We start from the raw sequence: 16287 nt of genomic DNA, 5'->3' as shown, positions 1-16287 counted from the left end.
TCTGTGGGATGGTACATATAAAAGATCCCTTGCTGCTAATGGAAAAGAGTAGCCCATGAAGTGGCGACAGCGGGTTTCCTCTCTCAATATCAGTATGGTCCTCAACCATATGTCTGACCCCATATAACCGTAAATAAAATGTGTTGAGTGCGTCGTTAAATAAAACATTTCTTTCTCTTTTTATTTTATTTTTTTGATGGCCATGGCATTAGATAGATGCTGTGCTGATGGAGGTGAGCATTGACGATTCGTGTACGGTGAGCACGGGCATTGTTGTCCTGAAAAACAAAATGTCGACCCACATGCCTAGCAAACGGGATGACAAAGGGTGTCAGTATGTTGTGTTGGTAATACTGCCCAGTGACCCTTCCTTGCACAATATGGAGGGGGTTCTGTCAGTCACAGTGATACCACCCCACACCATAACCGATCCACCGCCAAATCTGTCATGAAATCGCATTGTGACGTTGGCGTGCCGTTCATTTCGTCATCGCTAGACCCGACCACGCCTGTCAAGGAAGTCCAAAGTGACCAGCGACGAATACCCCAGTTCTGACGCTCCCTACACCATTCACGTCTGTGGGCAATGCGACGATTTGTCAAGCATGAAGATGGGCTGCATGAAGACGATTTCTAATGGTCTGACCCGTAACTCGGACACCAGTAGCCTGATGAAAGTTTGCAACAATTTGATTTGCCGTTTGAGCTCGATTTCTTAGAGCCTGGTTACGGATGAATCCATCCTGTACTCCTGTCGGTGCCCTGGGACGACCTGAACGGGGTCGATTGTCAACATTTTGGGTTTGTTGGTACCTGTTCCATAGTCTGCTAATCACGGACTTCGAAACATTGAAGGTGTTGGCCATTTCACGCTGACTTCTGCCCGCTTACAGCATGCCAATAGCCCGTAGACGCTCATCGCGTTGCATACGTCGCATCGCAAATTCAAACAATAAAAATGACTAAAAACAAAATAACAACTGTATGATCAACAGAATGAAAAAGATTGACAGAAATAATGTTCCACAGTGATTAATCGACCTTCCTGGAAATTGTCAAAATCGAGAATGACACCCCACGCACGTGTATGGGGGGCAACTGCGTGATGCATGTGCAAACTATGTAATGTGTTGCGGTGTGTTGATAAACAGACCTGAACGTTCTTTACTAGGATGTCTGTGGTCAAAATGTATGTCGGTCTAATAGTTGATATTAACATTAATATTTTAGGTTCCCCTACTTTTTTTGAAGAGTATATATTCATCCTGAAACGAATGAAAATAGTGGTCCAATCAACCATCTTTTTTTAATATGCACATTAGACGAGTAGGTTGTGTTTTATGGCAATTTCTGACACACATCATAATAACTAGTTTTGTTAAATAATTCCTATATTCAATTAAAAGTGGAATCTTTTTTTGGTTTGTATAATCACTCCGATATAATAATAAATAAATAAAATAAAATAAAACGCAAAGAAAATTAACCATATTTATTATCGGTCAATTGTTGATTACACGAAATCCACCAAAATGCACTTAATTTTTGAATTTCCGGTTTTCACTGTTTGGAACTAACGATACCACCAGTCTTCCTCCAGATCATCAATAATTCGGTCAATGTCGTCAGTCAGTTGGTCACGGTAGCCGTTTGGTTTGTCTGCTGCAGAATGCTTCCGGCATAAAACATTTCTCAGTCTACCACTGGAGAAAACTTCCTGTAGTTATAAAAAAAAAATCAAAAACAAAATCAAAACAAAATCATACTATTGGTAACGAGGCATGGGCAGAAGCGTACGAAAGAAAGAAAGAAAGAAAAAATGTTTTATTTAACGACGCACTCAACACATTATTTTACGGTTATATGGCGTCAGACATATGGTTAAGGACCACGCAGATTTTGAGAGGAAACCCGCTTTCGCCACATAGGCTACTCGTTTTACGACAGGCAGCAAGGGATCTTTTATTTGCGCTTCCCACAGGCAGGATAGCACAAACCATGGCCTTTGTTGAACCAGTTATGGATCACTGGCCGGTGCAAGTGGTTTACACCTACCCATTGAGCCTTGCAGAGCACTCACTCGGGGTTTGGAGTCGGTATCTGGATTAAAAATCCCATGCCTCGACTGGGATCCGAACCCAGTACCTACCAGCCTGTAGACCGATGTCCTACCACGACGCCACCGAGGCCGGTAGAAGCGTACGAGTACTGGAGCAAAACCTCAAATTCGGGCAAAAATGATCGAGATATTCGGAGAAAATGTGCTAGCCTGAGACCTTTTTACCATGTAAAAATGGACAGTGATTCATTTGTAATCCTATACTCTGTCAAAAAAGAAACGCATAGGTGATAGGGAAAGAAGAAAAGTGTTTGATTTTACAAAATATAGGTTTTTTTTGTACAATGTTGATGAATGACCATGTTTGTTAATGTTTCTGGAATGGGACAGCATGCCCAAATGCACCCTAAAACAAATTTAACACACGTTGTGGCACGTTGTGCGACAATTGCAGGAAATCGGCGTGAAATGATTTTGGCGAATGCACGTGAAACTCGGGGAAAAGATTGGGGTAGTGATGGGTATTTAAAGCTGCAATGCTCGCAATGATGCCTCATTTCCATTTCGACGTAGACGAGTTGCAAGATGCGAAGACTGAGCCTGCCGAATCGAAACATTGCAATAGGCCGCCTCCAGTTAGGTAAATCGCAGTCAGAAATCGCACGCCACATGAACGTCCATCAGAGCACCATTTCACGTCTCTGGGACAGGTACCAGCAGTTTCAATCAACTGAAGACCGGCCCAGAAGTGGAAGACCTCGCATAACAACTGCAGCACAAGATCGTTACATCCGGGTTCTGCACTTGCGTCACGGAACTGCCACAGCAACGAACACAGCTGGACACATACCTGGTTTGAGAAGGGTGTGTGCACAAACCATGCGAAACCGACTTCGAGAAGCTGGTTTACGGGCTAGGAGACCGTATGTTGGTCCTGCGACGTCAACATCGACATTTACGTGTTCGTTGGTGCACAAATGTACAGGGGTGAAACTTGGGAAACTGGCGGCGAGTATGGTTCAGCGACGAGTCACGTTTCCTTCTACAGCGACGTGATGGACGACAATATGTTTACAGACACCGCAATGAACGTTTTGCCAACAACTACGTCGCCCAAGTTGGCAGATTCGGTGGAGGGAGTGTCATGATGTGGGGAGCCAACCCATACACCGGCAAAAGTGAACTTGTGTTCGTACAAGGCAACCTGACAGCTGTACGCTACCGGGATGAAATTGTTCGCCATCACATGCTTCCCATTTTGGATCAACAGAGAGAACTCTTTCAGCAGGACAATGCCAGGCCGCATACGGCACGTGTAACAATAGATTTCCTACAGAATGAGAACATTAATGTGCTGCCATGGCCATCAAGATCGCCAGATCTCGACCCCATTGAACATCTGGGACGAACTGGACAGACGTGTACGCCAACGTGATCCGGATCCTTAGACGCTTCCGCAACTGACACATGCACTGCAGGAAGAATGGGCTAGGATTCCACGTTCCCGGATTCAGACTCATTCAGTCTATGCCAAGAAGATTTCAGCGCCCTCGTGCGACGCTGTTTGGTGACGAAAACGCCTCCACTGCCGTCAGTCCATAGCAAGAACATTGTCACATACTCATGTCAAATTTGACTGTGATACGATCATAAATAACGAAAATATGCCACTTTGTATTAAAGAGATAATTCCATGAATATTTCACCTGTGCGTTTCTTTTTTGACAAAGTATAATATATACATGTAGCTGTTTGGTTGTAATGCTAATATGAATAAATGTTATCCAGATTCGGGCATTTTCGTTTAATTTGGGCAAACGCCCCCCCCCCCCCCTACAAAAATAGGAACTCGTACGCCTATGGGCATGTGCGTCGGAAAATGCAACCGCACACACGCACGCACACAATTTACATTGTTTGTGATCAACTGTAGTCATATTAAAGCAATTTCTACAAACATGCAGTTATGAGCTACATTCTTGTAAACTATCGGAGTAAAAAGTATATACATATACTCTTCAAAAAAAGAAACGCAAAAGGGTACAAATGGGTTATAACTCCGATTTTATGTTTCCTACCGGTTCATGCTTTGTGAATATAAGGTCATTGCATGTCCCAAACACATTCCCACGGTTACATTCGATAAAACGCAGCTACTGTACAATAAAGTTCCAAAATGTGAATATTCGCAAAAAACACAGCCACGTGCAAACCATGTCACCACTGCACGTGCGTTGTCTGCACATGCAACATGAACACCGACAGTATAAACGTGCAGGGTGTTCGCTTGTCTGGCCTCTGTATCTGGCCGACAGTTGACAATCCAGGACATGCCACGTCTCAGTGAACCGCAGAGAAACAATGCCATCGGCCGACTAGACGCAGGCGAATCCAGAACGGCCGTTGCCAGGGCATTCCATGTGTCCCCAAGCACCATCTCCAGACTGTGGGACCGTTACCAGCAACATGGATCAACACGTGACTTCCCTAGATCCGGTCGACCACGGGTCACTACCCCCGGGCAGGACCGCTACATCCGGGTACGCCACCTTCGGGAACGATTGACTACTGCCACCTCCACAGCCGCAGCAATACCAGGTTTGCGCAGGATATCCGACCAGACCGTACGGAACCGCCTACGTGAGGTAGGAATTCGTGCCAGACGTCGAGTTCGAGGTGTCATCTTAACACCACAACACCGTCGACTCCGACTGCAGTGGTGCCAGATTCATCGACAATGGCCTCAACTGCGATGGAGACAGGTGTGGTTCAGCGACGAGTCCCGATTTCTGCTCCGACGTCATGATGGAAGATGTCGCGTGTATAGGCGTCGTGGTGAACGTTATGCGGCATACTGCGTGCAGGAAGTGGACAGATTCGGCGGGGGTAGTGTCATGGTGTGGGCAGCCATCTCACACACTGGCAGAACTGACCTGGTCCACGTGCAGGGCAACCTGAATGCACAGGGCTACATTGACCAGATCCTCCGGCCACACATCGTTCCAGTTATGGCCAACGCCAACGCAGTGTTCCAACATGACAACGCCAGGCCTCACACAGCACGTCTCACAACGGCTTTCCTACAGAACAACAACATTAATGTCCTTCCTTGGCCATCGATATCACCGGATTTGAACCCAATTGAGCATCTATGGGACGAGTTGGACCGACGCCTCCGACAGCGACAACCACAGCCCCAGACCCTGCCCGAGCTGGCAGCAGCCTTGCAGGCCGAGTGGGCCACCATCCCCCGGGACGTCATCCGTACTCTGGTTGCTTCAATGGGCAGGCGGTGCCAGGCAGTTGTCAACACACGCGGAGGCCACACCCGGTATTGACTCCAGATGACCTTGACCTTGGTGGTGTGTCCTATCACTTACTCACAATGGACTAGAGTGAATTGTGAACAATCCTGCAACATTTGGTAATTATCGGACTCACCATTCAATAATTAAATCAATTCTCCAAATGTTACGACAATGTGGTTTTGCGTTTCTTCTTTTGAAGAGTATATTATCTAGATCGCCTTTAAAGGGAGAGGGGGGCTCTCCAGCTTAGTTGAAGGGCCAGAGCCTGCCCCCCCCCCCCCCCCCCCCCACCCCCCACACACACACTTAGGACGTCTATACGAGGTATTCTTGGAAGAATATCACCCATCATCGGTGATTATAATTTAGGATAAGAGGGCGGGACGTAGCCTAATGGTAAAGCGATCGTCTGGTGCACAGTTGGTGTTGGATCGATCAAGTGTGTGTCGGTCCCATTGAGCTATTTCTCGTTCTGTTAGAGATCAACATAAATGGATGCTTCGAAGAAAGTTTTGTAATTCAACATAGCTAATCAACAATAATGAGGAAAATTTGTGGTTTTTAAAAATTTTTTGTCAACACTGTAACATTATGACGTTACGATATTGACCAAGTGTCTAAATAACCATGTTTAACATGAAATAGCTTTAAAGTGTACCGAGGTGTCGCTAAACAAATATTCCTTTGGACTTCTGTTGTTTTGGCCATTTAATTTTGTGAACATGCAATAATTGTGTCCAACATTCTATTTTCATGGCAATTGGAAGCTTTCTCAGTGTTCCATGTTACAAGAAATGAGATATGTTCATGCTAGTTTGCTCTTTGATGGGATACTAAAAAATATGAATCAATAAATGTTCATCACGTATAAAATATATATATTTTTTTTTATTATTAAAAGAAAACAAAGTATGTCAACACCGTAATATGGCAGCCATTGCTTTTAGACCCTGTTCCGGGAAAAAAAGTTGATAAAAAATAATAAAATCCAATGTAAAATTCGCTGTTTGAATTTGAAATACATTCACCTGACCTCGGAGTTAAGACATGACCATAAAACATCATATTGTTAAAAACATTATTTTTACAAAGGTACTACTATGTAACGTGACAACTTCTGGGAGAATGGCCCTAATATGGGTTGACGTTTTTCCAACAGTCGCATCACTTTAATCCACTAAAGAGTGTCAATCGTATTTGACCAAGTGATAGTCTTAAACTACGCCTTGAATACGTGCGATACCAGGGTAGACTAACAAAAGTGATCACGTTAAAACAATCTTAAAGTATTTGAAGAGTTGTTTTACGATTATTCCTCTGAAAGCATTTATTATTATATGCATTTATTGGCAAGACTAGTTTACATGATCTTACCAATGCTGGATCTTTTCTGTTCATTAATCTGCACTTGGGACAAAGCACGTCACCGCGGAAACCTCGTGGCTTGGAATCTGTAATTGAATACATACTTTAGTCCAAATTTGCTGACAGTTTTTTTTAAAATGACGGGGTGGAAACCGTTGTTGTGTACTAGAAATAGAGATTATTATACGAGCTTGTGTGTCGTACTGATGCATTTCAGTTTACGTTTATGAAAAGTCATGGCCTTTTAAAAAAAGGTTAGTACCTTCGCCAACTTCTAGGATGAATGCTCTGCTCACTAACAGTAATACCAAAACGTTTATTAGGTAGAGCGATTGGATCCTACTTGCAAGAGAGACATTCAGGTATTATTATTAGCACCATTTGTCTCAACCCTTATTTACGGGTGGATTTGGGTTGCTGCTCGTCACTTTCTGATTTAGATCATCCGATTAACCTAGTTTTGCAATAAACTATAATTAGGTCGTACGTAAGCGAATTACAAATTCAACATATTACCGTAACAAATAAATATTTTCATTTATGAGTGGTAAAAATATTAAAAACAATTTTAGGAATATCTAACAAAATCTTGCAAAGAAGAGAGAGAGAGAGAGAGAGAGAGAGAGAGAGAGAGAGAGAGAGAGAGAGAGAGAGAGAGAGAGAGAGAGAAACGGAGACAGACCAAAACAAAGCATCGACAGTGATTCATCAATCTAATTAAAATTAACTCCACTACTACATGTGGATCTAACACCAGCCAGTTGGAGCTCATGTCCACCAATCAAAACCTTACTTGCAGAATCATGCCAGTGATTTAAAAATAATTTGAAAACATTCCGAATTATCCTGAGGGTATACGACATGTTTTAATTTAATTTTAATTAGATTGGTGATTCATGTGATGTATACATGGGACTGTTGAGTAAAGATACCACTTCCAATATGCTAATGGTTTATTATCATAATTAGATTAGCCATTGCATCAAGTTGCATTAATATATGACAACGAAATTACCGAATGCCAGATCTATACCTGCAATAAGTCTTCTATAAGCTTGAATTTCCATCAGATTCTCAATTTTGGAGATGTATTCGTCTAGGACATTTAGCGTGTCTTTGGTTTCCTTGGAGAAGTTGGACGCTTGGGCTTTCCTTGCCGCTATCAAGTCTTGTTCAGCACCATCCGCGCCGTCTGCATCTTTCGTCGTCTTACTGTCGGCCGACTTCCCTCGTGATAGTAGCTTGTCGGCTAGTTTATCAATAGCATCGTCGATTTCCGCGTCCATTTGCAAAACCGCCTCGGATTTATTCCTTGGGGGACCGTCCTTGCGGTTTTTAAAATATGACGTCCCCAGTAGACATCCGCCGGGTCCGCGTCGGGTTCGCGGACGCGGGGTGTCGGGACCGCGTCCCCTCCTAACACGTGGCACATCACCGTCCTGTCTTCCCATTCGATTTTGGAAGTACGTGACCCAGTAGAGATTTTCTAATGGACGATTATCCTCGGGACAGTCTGGTGGACGATTATCCTCGGGACAGCCTTCTTGTTGCGTCTCGGATGGCTTCCCTTTCTGTGTGTTTGGTTTTTTTGTTTTCTTTTTCGTTTTTTTCGCCAGACGAGTTTTTGATTTAGCATTGGCTTTTCTAGGATTTTTTTTATCAGTTTGTTTAGCTGTAGGAAACACGCAGTTATTTGCCGGCTTGCGTTGGCCTTCAGATAGTGACGGGGTGCTGGGAGACGTGGCACTGCCTATAGACAGAGCACTGTCTACAGTTGACATACTGTACGGAGAGGTGCCGCTGCCTATAGATTCCCTACTTCTTTCTGTTGACTCAGTCATCGGAGATGTCGCACTGTCTCCTGATAACGCGTAAGCACTTCTTGGGGATGACGCAGTGCTGAGAATGCTGGATGATGAGGGTGGGGGGGGGGGGGGGAGGGGGGGGGGGGGGGGGGGGGGGGGGGGTGCCGGTGCCTACTGTAGGAACTTCTTTCTCGACTACTGCATGGAGATCGCACTGGATAACGCGTTTTCCTTTTTCCCCAGTGCTGAGAACAGTGATGGTGAACTGTTTCGCCGGGTGTTTTTTCCCAGACAGTTCATTTTCATAATTTTTGCCTTTCAAGCTATCTGAAATTGTAAATTTAAATAACCGTAACCACATCAGGCAGGGTTATAGGCGTCCTGTGACACCCCCCACCGCCAATTTGAAGTGTCCTTTATATATATATGTATGTATGTATACTGAGTCAAATTAAAAACTTCACAATCTAAAATTTGAATAAAGTCAATGAGTGCTGAAAGCAGGTATTTTTCAGGAATATTGTAATGGCAATGTCTACACTCCATTTGAGGCCCATCACAGACCACGTGACCCGATCTATAGCACGTGCACAGCACCATTAAGGCAAAAGTGGTTTTGCACGTGCCACTGGTCACGTGACTACAATAGCACACATGGTTTCATTGTTACTTGCTCACAGAAGTTTGATACAACGAAAGCACACATTAAAGCGATATTTGTTACGACCTGTTTCGATGCCACGCCTCACAAATATGCAGCGTGAACGTGCCGTCGGCATGTTGCGCGCGGGAACATCGACGAGTAATTTATTATTTGCGGACACGAGTACAACAAACGGGCACCACAGCTGATCGCTCCCGACCGGGTAGACCACGTGCATATGACCGTCACCTTGTTTTACGTCACCTCCACAACCGTTTAATTACAGCTACAGCAACCAGTAATTAACTTTTCAGACGTTGGGTGTCCGCGCAAACGATCCGAAAGCGACTGCGAACCGCTCACCTTCACGCATGGCGCCCATATGTTGGACCCATTTTGACCCAATTTCATCGACGTCAACGTCAACTGTGGGCACAACGCCACTTGCCATGGACTCAAGAGGGAATAGAATAGAGTCGTGTTTAGCGATGAATCAAGATTCACACTGCGATTTGCCGATGGCAGGCAGAGGGTTTAGAGACGACGTGGTGAACGTCATGCTCAGTGTTGTGTCAGTGAAGTTGACAGATTCGGAGGCGGAAGTGTAAGGTTTGGGGTGCTTTCTGTGGAAATGGGCATTCTCGACTTCTTGTCACCCGTGGCAACCTCAACGCTGCTGCATACCGCGACCAGGTGCTGGCCCAGGAACTCGTACCCTTCATGGCAGCTCATGGCCCAGGCCTGATTTTTCAGCATGACAACGCCCGACTCCACACGGCCATCTTGACAAGGGATTACCCGAGGAACGCGGGCATCAATGTCATGGATTGGCTCCATCGTTAACTCAATCCAACTATTTAATTAAAAAACCCAAACCCCAAACAGTGTAGGTTTTATTTAGTTTTCATCCGTTACAATAACGTTCCAGCCAGTGCACCACGACAATGGTATATCAAAGGCCGTGGTATGTACTACCCTGTCTGGAGGATGGTGCATATAAAATATCCCTTGCTGTTAATCGAAAAAAGTAGCCCATGAAGTGGTGACAGCAGGTTTCCTCTCCCATGTTTGACGCCATATAACCGTAAATAAAATGTGTCGAGTTTGTCGTTCAAACATTTCTTTCTTTCTTTCCGTTACAATAAAGTAGGCTGTCCTGTTCAAGATGAACCGGTTTGGATACTACTGTAATGCTTATAATACAACTCAACAATATTTAACTGTTCGTTTTGGACAATTGTTTTTGTTCGTGCTTATATCCACTTAAAGGTACACACCCTAGTTACGGCTAGTTGTTAACCATTACGGCGTTGTTTTTCGCTATTAAACCCATTTTTTCACAAATAAAATTGCACTTTACTTACCGTTTATTATTTAGAATATACATTTCCATTCACCTGAAGTGTTTTTTGGTAATCCTGGTTTTTGTAATACCACAAAATGCATTTTTCGTATTTCATAAAATCGCACGCACGCACCGTTGAGCAGACAAGGTCTAATCTATTTTTAGAGGGGATATTTCCATTTCAATGTCAGACGTTGGTATATCACGTGACCGTTATCATTTTGGTTCGGTTTGTTTTCTCGTGCACGGTTCGCGCAATCAACATCCGATTTGTTGTTGTTCATTTGTGAGATTTTTCTTCACAGTTCGTGAACATTTTCAGTAACAATAAAGTTCAGACAAGTAAGTGTCTCAATACAAAACGTTACAAACTCTTAAAACCAATACTTTTGCTAAGTCTTACGATATCTGGAAAGGGGATACAACCAGGACAGAACAGTTGGAACATGTCCAGGAGAGGTGAAAGAAACGCACCCCAAGTCTGTGAAATTTGTCGTGACGTAGGCATTGTTGTGCTTCGAGCGACATCTACCGGTGACATCAGAATACTAACTTTCAAAATTATTTCAAGCAATTGGGACATGGGGATTCCCATGGTATTTATCGATATAAAACCTGCTTTTTCACTCCATTTGATAAAAACGTGATCTAAGTGTGTTACAGGTTTGTAGATTAACCAAATTATAATTTATTTTCGCTGGATGGAACTGGGGTGTGCGGCTTTAAGGTTTAAACGCGCTGTCATGGTTGGCGTGCGCTACAACAGCTTGCTCTGAATGTGCACGTAAAGTCCTATGAGCCGACCTGGGCACGCACGTCAGCTTGCTGGGCTCTGTTCAGGACAGTGGTTAGTTTGTTAGTGGTAAGTTTGGACAATTTTGTAACAAAGTCCTCATATACGAAATTATTGGTCAATAGAAGTGTAGTCTGTGAAGCAATAATGCGAAAATAAAATGGCTACCAACATCAGGGGTCTTCCTAGATAGGTTCACACCTAAAAAAAAGACGCACACAACACTTCGCCTAAACTAGGCCATGGACATTAGAATTGTCAGGTTTTTAAAAAATATTTATTTTAATTGAATTTTTTTTTTAATGTAACTTTTTCTCTTCTTTTTTTTATTTATTTTACCTTTTGTCCCATCAACGCTTTTGGTATTTCTGTTGTCACCATTCTTTTTTACCTGACCACGGCGAATTCTTTCCTTGTTAACGAAATTCTGTAACTATACAAAATTACTTATTTTATTAAAACAAAAAATAGCAATAAATATTTATTATTACTTCGACTATAGACATATTGCTTTTCTTATCTCCAACTTAACATCAAATTCTACTTAGTCCGTTCATTAGACCAACCGCTATATAATGTTAGTTGAAGGCCTTGATATATCTTTGGTGGTCATAAAACCTACTGTAATACTGAACTACCGGTTGTAATGTTTGCCCAATTAATTCACTATTGTCTTATAACCATTCCCCACAACTAATATACCTTACAATTTTGGTATATATATATCAGGGCCGTAGCTAGCGGGGGGGGGGGGGGGGGGGCGGCAGATTTTTTCAGGGGGGGGGGGGGCACCGACGGACCGGGTATAAACTCTACATCAGATTTTGGTTACAATGGCATAAATTAATGTGATAAAAAAAAGGTCACAAGTGGAGGGGGGGGGGGCAGTTGCCTCCCCCTCCCGAAAAAAAATCCGGAAAGCATTATAGAAACTTAAAGAAAATTCTCATCTTAACTGTTTAAGGAGTTTTAGACTATTAACTACTCAGTTGCCCCCCCCCCCCCCCCCCCCCCCCCCCCCCCCCCCCCCCCCCCCCCCCCCCCCCAAAACAAAAAATCCTATCTACGGCCCTGTATATATATCCTAGCTACCTAACGTCGCTACTTATTTCTAAATAAGAACGACTAGTTTCTATACAAACCACAAACCACAATTTTGTGCTAACTAGTCGGCCGTACCGATATGATGGACGCCAATGTGTTTATTTCATTGCAATGATAAACAAACAGAATATGCAAAGAAACCCCGTCGTAAACGATGCGACCGCCCAGGTAAAATCAGAAATAAACCTCCCATAATTTTGACATTAAAAGAAGAACAAAAAAAAATCTCTGGTAGCCTGTATTTGATGGCAAATGTCGACACCGTCTCCAGCAGAATGCCAGGCCACATTCTTATGCAAAACACAAACATGAATCCTAGATTATTAAAAATTTGCTGTCCTATCAAAAATGGCTGCTTGAAATTACAAATTTCGCACGTGCCTACGAACTTATACACGTGCGATACTACATCTAATGTTAAAACTAATACAATTGGTCAACCAATGAGCAACTGCTCCAATCAAAAGAACGCTAAGACACATATTGTCGCGCTGTTCTGCGAAACGCGAGAGAGAGAGAGAGAGAGAGAGAGAGAGAGAGAGAGAGAGAGAGAGAGAGAGAGAGAGAGATGTGGATACAGCATACCATCTAAATGTTGAATATAAAATAAAAAAAAGATCTTTAATCCAATATGTTTCACTTTTCACCGGTTAAAAGGTTAAAATACCCGAAGGAATGTCAAAGTGACGTGCATGGGTACAAAAATTCATTAATAAAACGGGCGCGTGTGCAGGAAAATGCCCAGGGTGGGGAAGACGGTCTGGACTGTGGCGATCGAAGGTTTATGGGGGGTCGGGTCATTCTCCACGAAAATTACATTGAAGCAAAGAACATTTTCTTGGTGCAGGCGAGGGTTTTGACACATCTCCAAACCTCTGGACATGCGCCTGTAAAATCTTAAAAAGTCATATAAATTTAGATTTTGAAATCTTTGAGATTAAAATTATTATACCTGCTTAGGGAATACATTTTATTTAAGGTTTACCTGATACTTACGAAGAAATTTCTAATTTTTGATCCAACAGATTTGTTAGCCTTGGCATCACCACCAGCTTTGTCAGCCTTGGCGTTACAACCAGCTTTGTCACAATTGGCGTTACAACCAGCCTTGTTAGCCTTGGCGTTACAACCAGCTTTGTTAGCCTTGGCGATACATCCAGCTTTGTCAGCCTTGGCGTTACATCCAGCTTTGTCACACTTGGCGTTACATCCAGCTTTGTCACACTTGGCGTTACAACCAGCCTTGTTAGCCTTGGCGTTATAACCGGCTTTGTTAGTCTTGACATCACAACCAGGTTTATTAGCCTTGACATCACAACCAGCTTTATTAGCCTTGACGTCACAACCACCATTGTACATGACGCACTTTTTAACATTCATCTTCACACTGAAAAAAAGAAGAAGGTAAAAACTAAACTGGTTATAAACTTTAAGTAATCAATGTATACTTTTTTGTAATCTGGTTGAAGTAAGATATTACAGCCACTCCGACCCGATTGGTTGAATAGCAGGTCATATGAATATGAGAGAAAAGTCAACCTGAACATCTGGTAAAAAAAAAGAAGAAAAAAAGGTAACGTTGGCTTTAGTAAAACCCTGTAATAACGATACCCAAATCGCAGAAGGGAGCAAAATCCTGTTTTAATTACAGTGTAGTTTTTTTTTAGTTGTGCTATTATTATTATTTTTTTATTATTATTATTATTATGTTTTATTGTTTTTATTGTATGTGTGCCTATGAATTGTATGTTTACGGCGAATAAATTATTATTAATAACATTGTGAGGGCCACCAGGGACCATAGTTTCGAAGCTATCTTAGCGCCATAGTGACGTCATAGCTTACGATAATTTTACGATTTCGTAGACTAAGATTGCTTCGAAAATATGGGCCCAGGAGCGGGTCTAAAATTTTGCAATTAGAGAAAAAAAGAAACTGGGCTACGTCCCGCCCTTGTAATTAGTTATTTTATTTTTTAATTTATTTAAACTCAAGTAATGAGCTCTTTTTGGTGCCCCCCCCCCCCCCCCCCCCCCCCTCTCCCCTGTATTTACTGGCCTGCACGACGGGACAAGTCTGCGCAGAACACATTAAAACAACAGCTTCTGTCGCTAATGTTCAAAGAAACAACAACAGGTAATGGATCCGACTTTTCTTAAGGTTCTAGACGACAAACACTTCCTATTATAGTCGGTTTCAGAAAAAATTTGATTATGCAAATGAGATAAATATAAATGGTGTTACGTGCTCCTTAGTTTGGATAACACAAAATGACAATAGGCTATAAAAAAAGCCAATGTCAAAATTTATGATTATTATTCACCAAAATATGTTATTAACATGTAAATGAGCACAAATACTGTTCGTTAGCCATATAGCACAATCAATGATAACTTTTATGAAACAGACTATAGCTAAAAATAAGCCATGTTGTAAGCTTTATAGTCTCGGCAGCCATATTGGTTGTGTTGTGTCACTCGGAGGGAAATTCAAAGTATGCTTGGTTGTTTATGTTAACAGATAAAATAAAGTATTTATTTCATTTATGTATTCATAAATTACAATAATATATTTCTACAATATTTGGGTTTACACTCTATCATACATGCTACTTTTATTGACATTTAAAATGAATTTATTTGTTACAAAAATGTCGATCCTGTGATTAACAGAGGTACCCCAAAACAAACTCGGGGTTGCTATGGTTGTTATTTAACAACCATAGTTGCACTGCTATCGGCGTTTGTATTTGAGGGGAACCTGTGTTGTGGCGATGAAGCAGTTTGAGGGTTAGCTGTGGACTCAATCGCCACGCTGTACCAGATAGTCAAGTATTTAAAGTAATAAACAGAATTTAACGTCTTACCTACAGTTGGGTTGAAATATATTCCCAGACGTAATGCAGTTTCAGTATCGTGCGATACATTAAGTGTTTCACTTGTTTATATTATAATACATTTTGCATCTGGTAAACGAATGCAAATAACTGCCAATGAGCAATGGTATATATGACGTCACCAAAGTGATTAATTCATGACGTGGTTTCAAGGTCCATAGTGCAAGTGGCAGTGGTAAATCGTTAGCTTAAAGTTCAAGCGCGAAATGTGATAAATAAAATGTCGATCCCATTTATGGATGGATCCATTCAATTAAAATTAAAATTTCTTTTGTTTAACGACACCACTAGATCACATTGATTTATTTAATCATCGGCTGTTGGATGTCAAACATTTGGTAATTTTAAGGAAACCCGCTACATTTTTTTCATTACTAGCAAAGGATCTTTTTTATATGCACCATCCCACAAACAAAACAGCACATACCACGGCCTTTGATATACCAGTTGTGGTGCAAATGGGCTCACCGACGGGGATCGATCCCAGACCAACTGCGCATCAAGCGACCGCTTGACCACTGGGCTACGTCCCGCCCCCTCAAATACTGGCGTAGTTAGGATTTTATATTGGGATGGGAGGGGGGACCCATACTATGTCCATATGTATATATAAACTACCTTCAATTCCAGTTAATGCTGACGCTTCACGGGTATAGAAAAGTGACAAAAAGGGGGTAGGGGTGCGCGCGCACGCACGCACACACACACACACACACACACACACACACACACAGACATTCCATTTCAAATATCAATAATTATATTGTGCGTTAATATTCCCACTCAAACAGCATAAAAAACCGCACCGATTGTTTTGATCGCGAAGCACGTGACACGACACTTAGTTTGTGTGCCCCTGTGCGTGCTGTAACCTCACCGTGGTGCAGGGGTGTAACATTCTCTTTGAGAATGGCCAATACAACACAAACTGAAATTTTTAGTAAAAATCAATATCTATCTGTGATATTT

General features: G+C 42.4%; 2 protein-coding genes across 2 annotated transcripts in view; both read right to left on the bottom strand.

Annotated features, from left to right (window-relative positions):
* Nucleotides 1-1477: 1477 nt before the first annotated feature.
* Nucleotides 1478-8644, bottom strand: LOC121391274. The gene is made up of 3 exons (XM_041522963.1): nt 7766-8644; nt 6742-6818; nt 1478-1717 (listed from the first exon to the last, which is right to left on the bottom strand). The coding sequence occupies exons 1-3, from the start codon at nt 8571-8573 to the stop codon at nt 1574-1576; spliced, it is 1029 nt and encodes a 342-aa protein (XP_041378897.1). The 5' UTR covers nt 8574-8644; the 3' UTR covers nt 1478-1573.
* Nucleotides 8645-8732: 88 nt separating this feature from the next.
* Nucleotides 8733-16287, bottom strand: part of LOC121368747 — a 36186-nt gene continuing 28631 nt past the window's right edge. The window contains exons 11-14 of the mRNA XM_041493495.1: nt 13419-13809; nt 11658-11745; nt 8804-8864; nt 8733-8751 (exon numbers count right to left, since the gene is read on the bottom strand). Coding sequence (XP_041349429.1) covers nt 8733-8751; nt 8804-8864; nt 11658-11745; nt 13419-13809 — 559 coding nt within the window. The remainder of the gene's footprint in view (nt 8752-8803; nt 8865-11657; nt 11746-13418; nt 13810-16287) is intronic.

Source organism: Gigantopelta aegis, chromosome 3 (assembly GCF_016097555.1).
Source record: "Gigantopelta aegis isolate Gae_Host chromosome 3, Gae_host_genome, whole genome shotgun sequence".
NCBI classification, from domain to species: Eukaryota; Metazoa; Mollusca; class Gastropoda; order Neomphalida; family Peltospiridae; genus Gigantopelta; species Gigantopelta aegis.
The sequence above is the reverse complement of the archived record's forward strand: the minus strand, read 5'-3'. Positions and strand labels throughout refer to the sequence as shown.

Bases quoted from the DNA above. Each gene is read 5' to 3' on its own strand.
- LOC121391274 (XM_041522963.1), bottom strand. From the start codon at position 8,573: ATGACTGAGTCAACAGAAAGAAGTAGGGAATCTATAGGCAGCGGCACC. The intron at 6,819-7,765 runs GTATAGATCTGG...ATTCAATTACAG, and splicing joins TTATAGAAGACTTATTGCAG to ATTCCAAGCCACGAGGTTTC. The intron at 1,718-6,741 runs GTAAGATCATGT...TTATAACTACAG, and splicing joins ACAGAAAAGATCCAGCATTG to GAAGTTTTCTCCAGTGGTAG.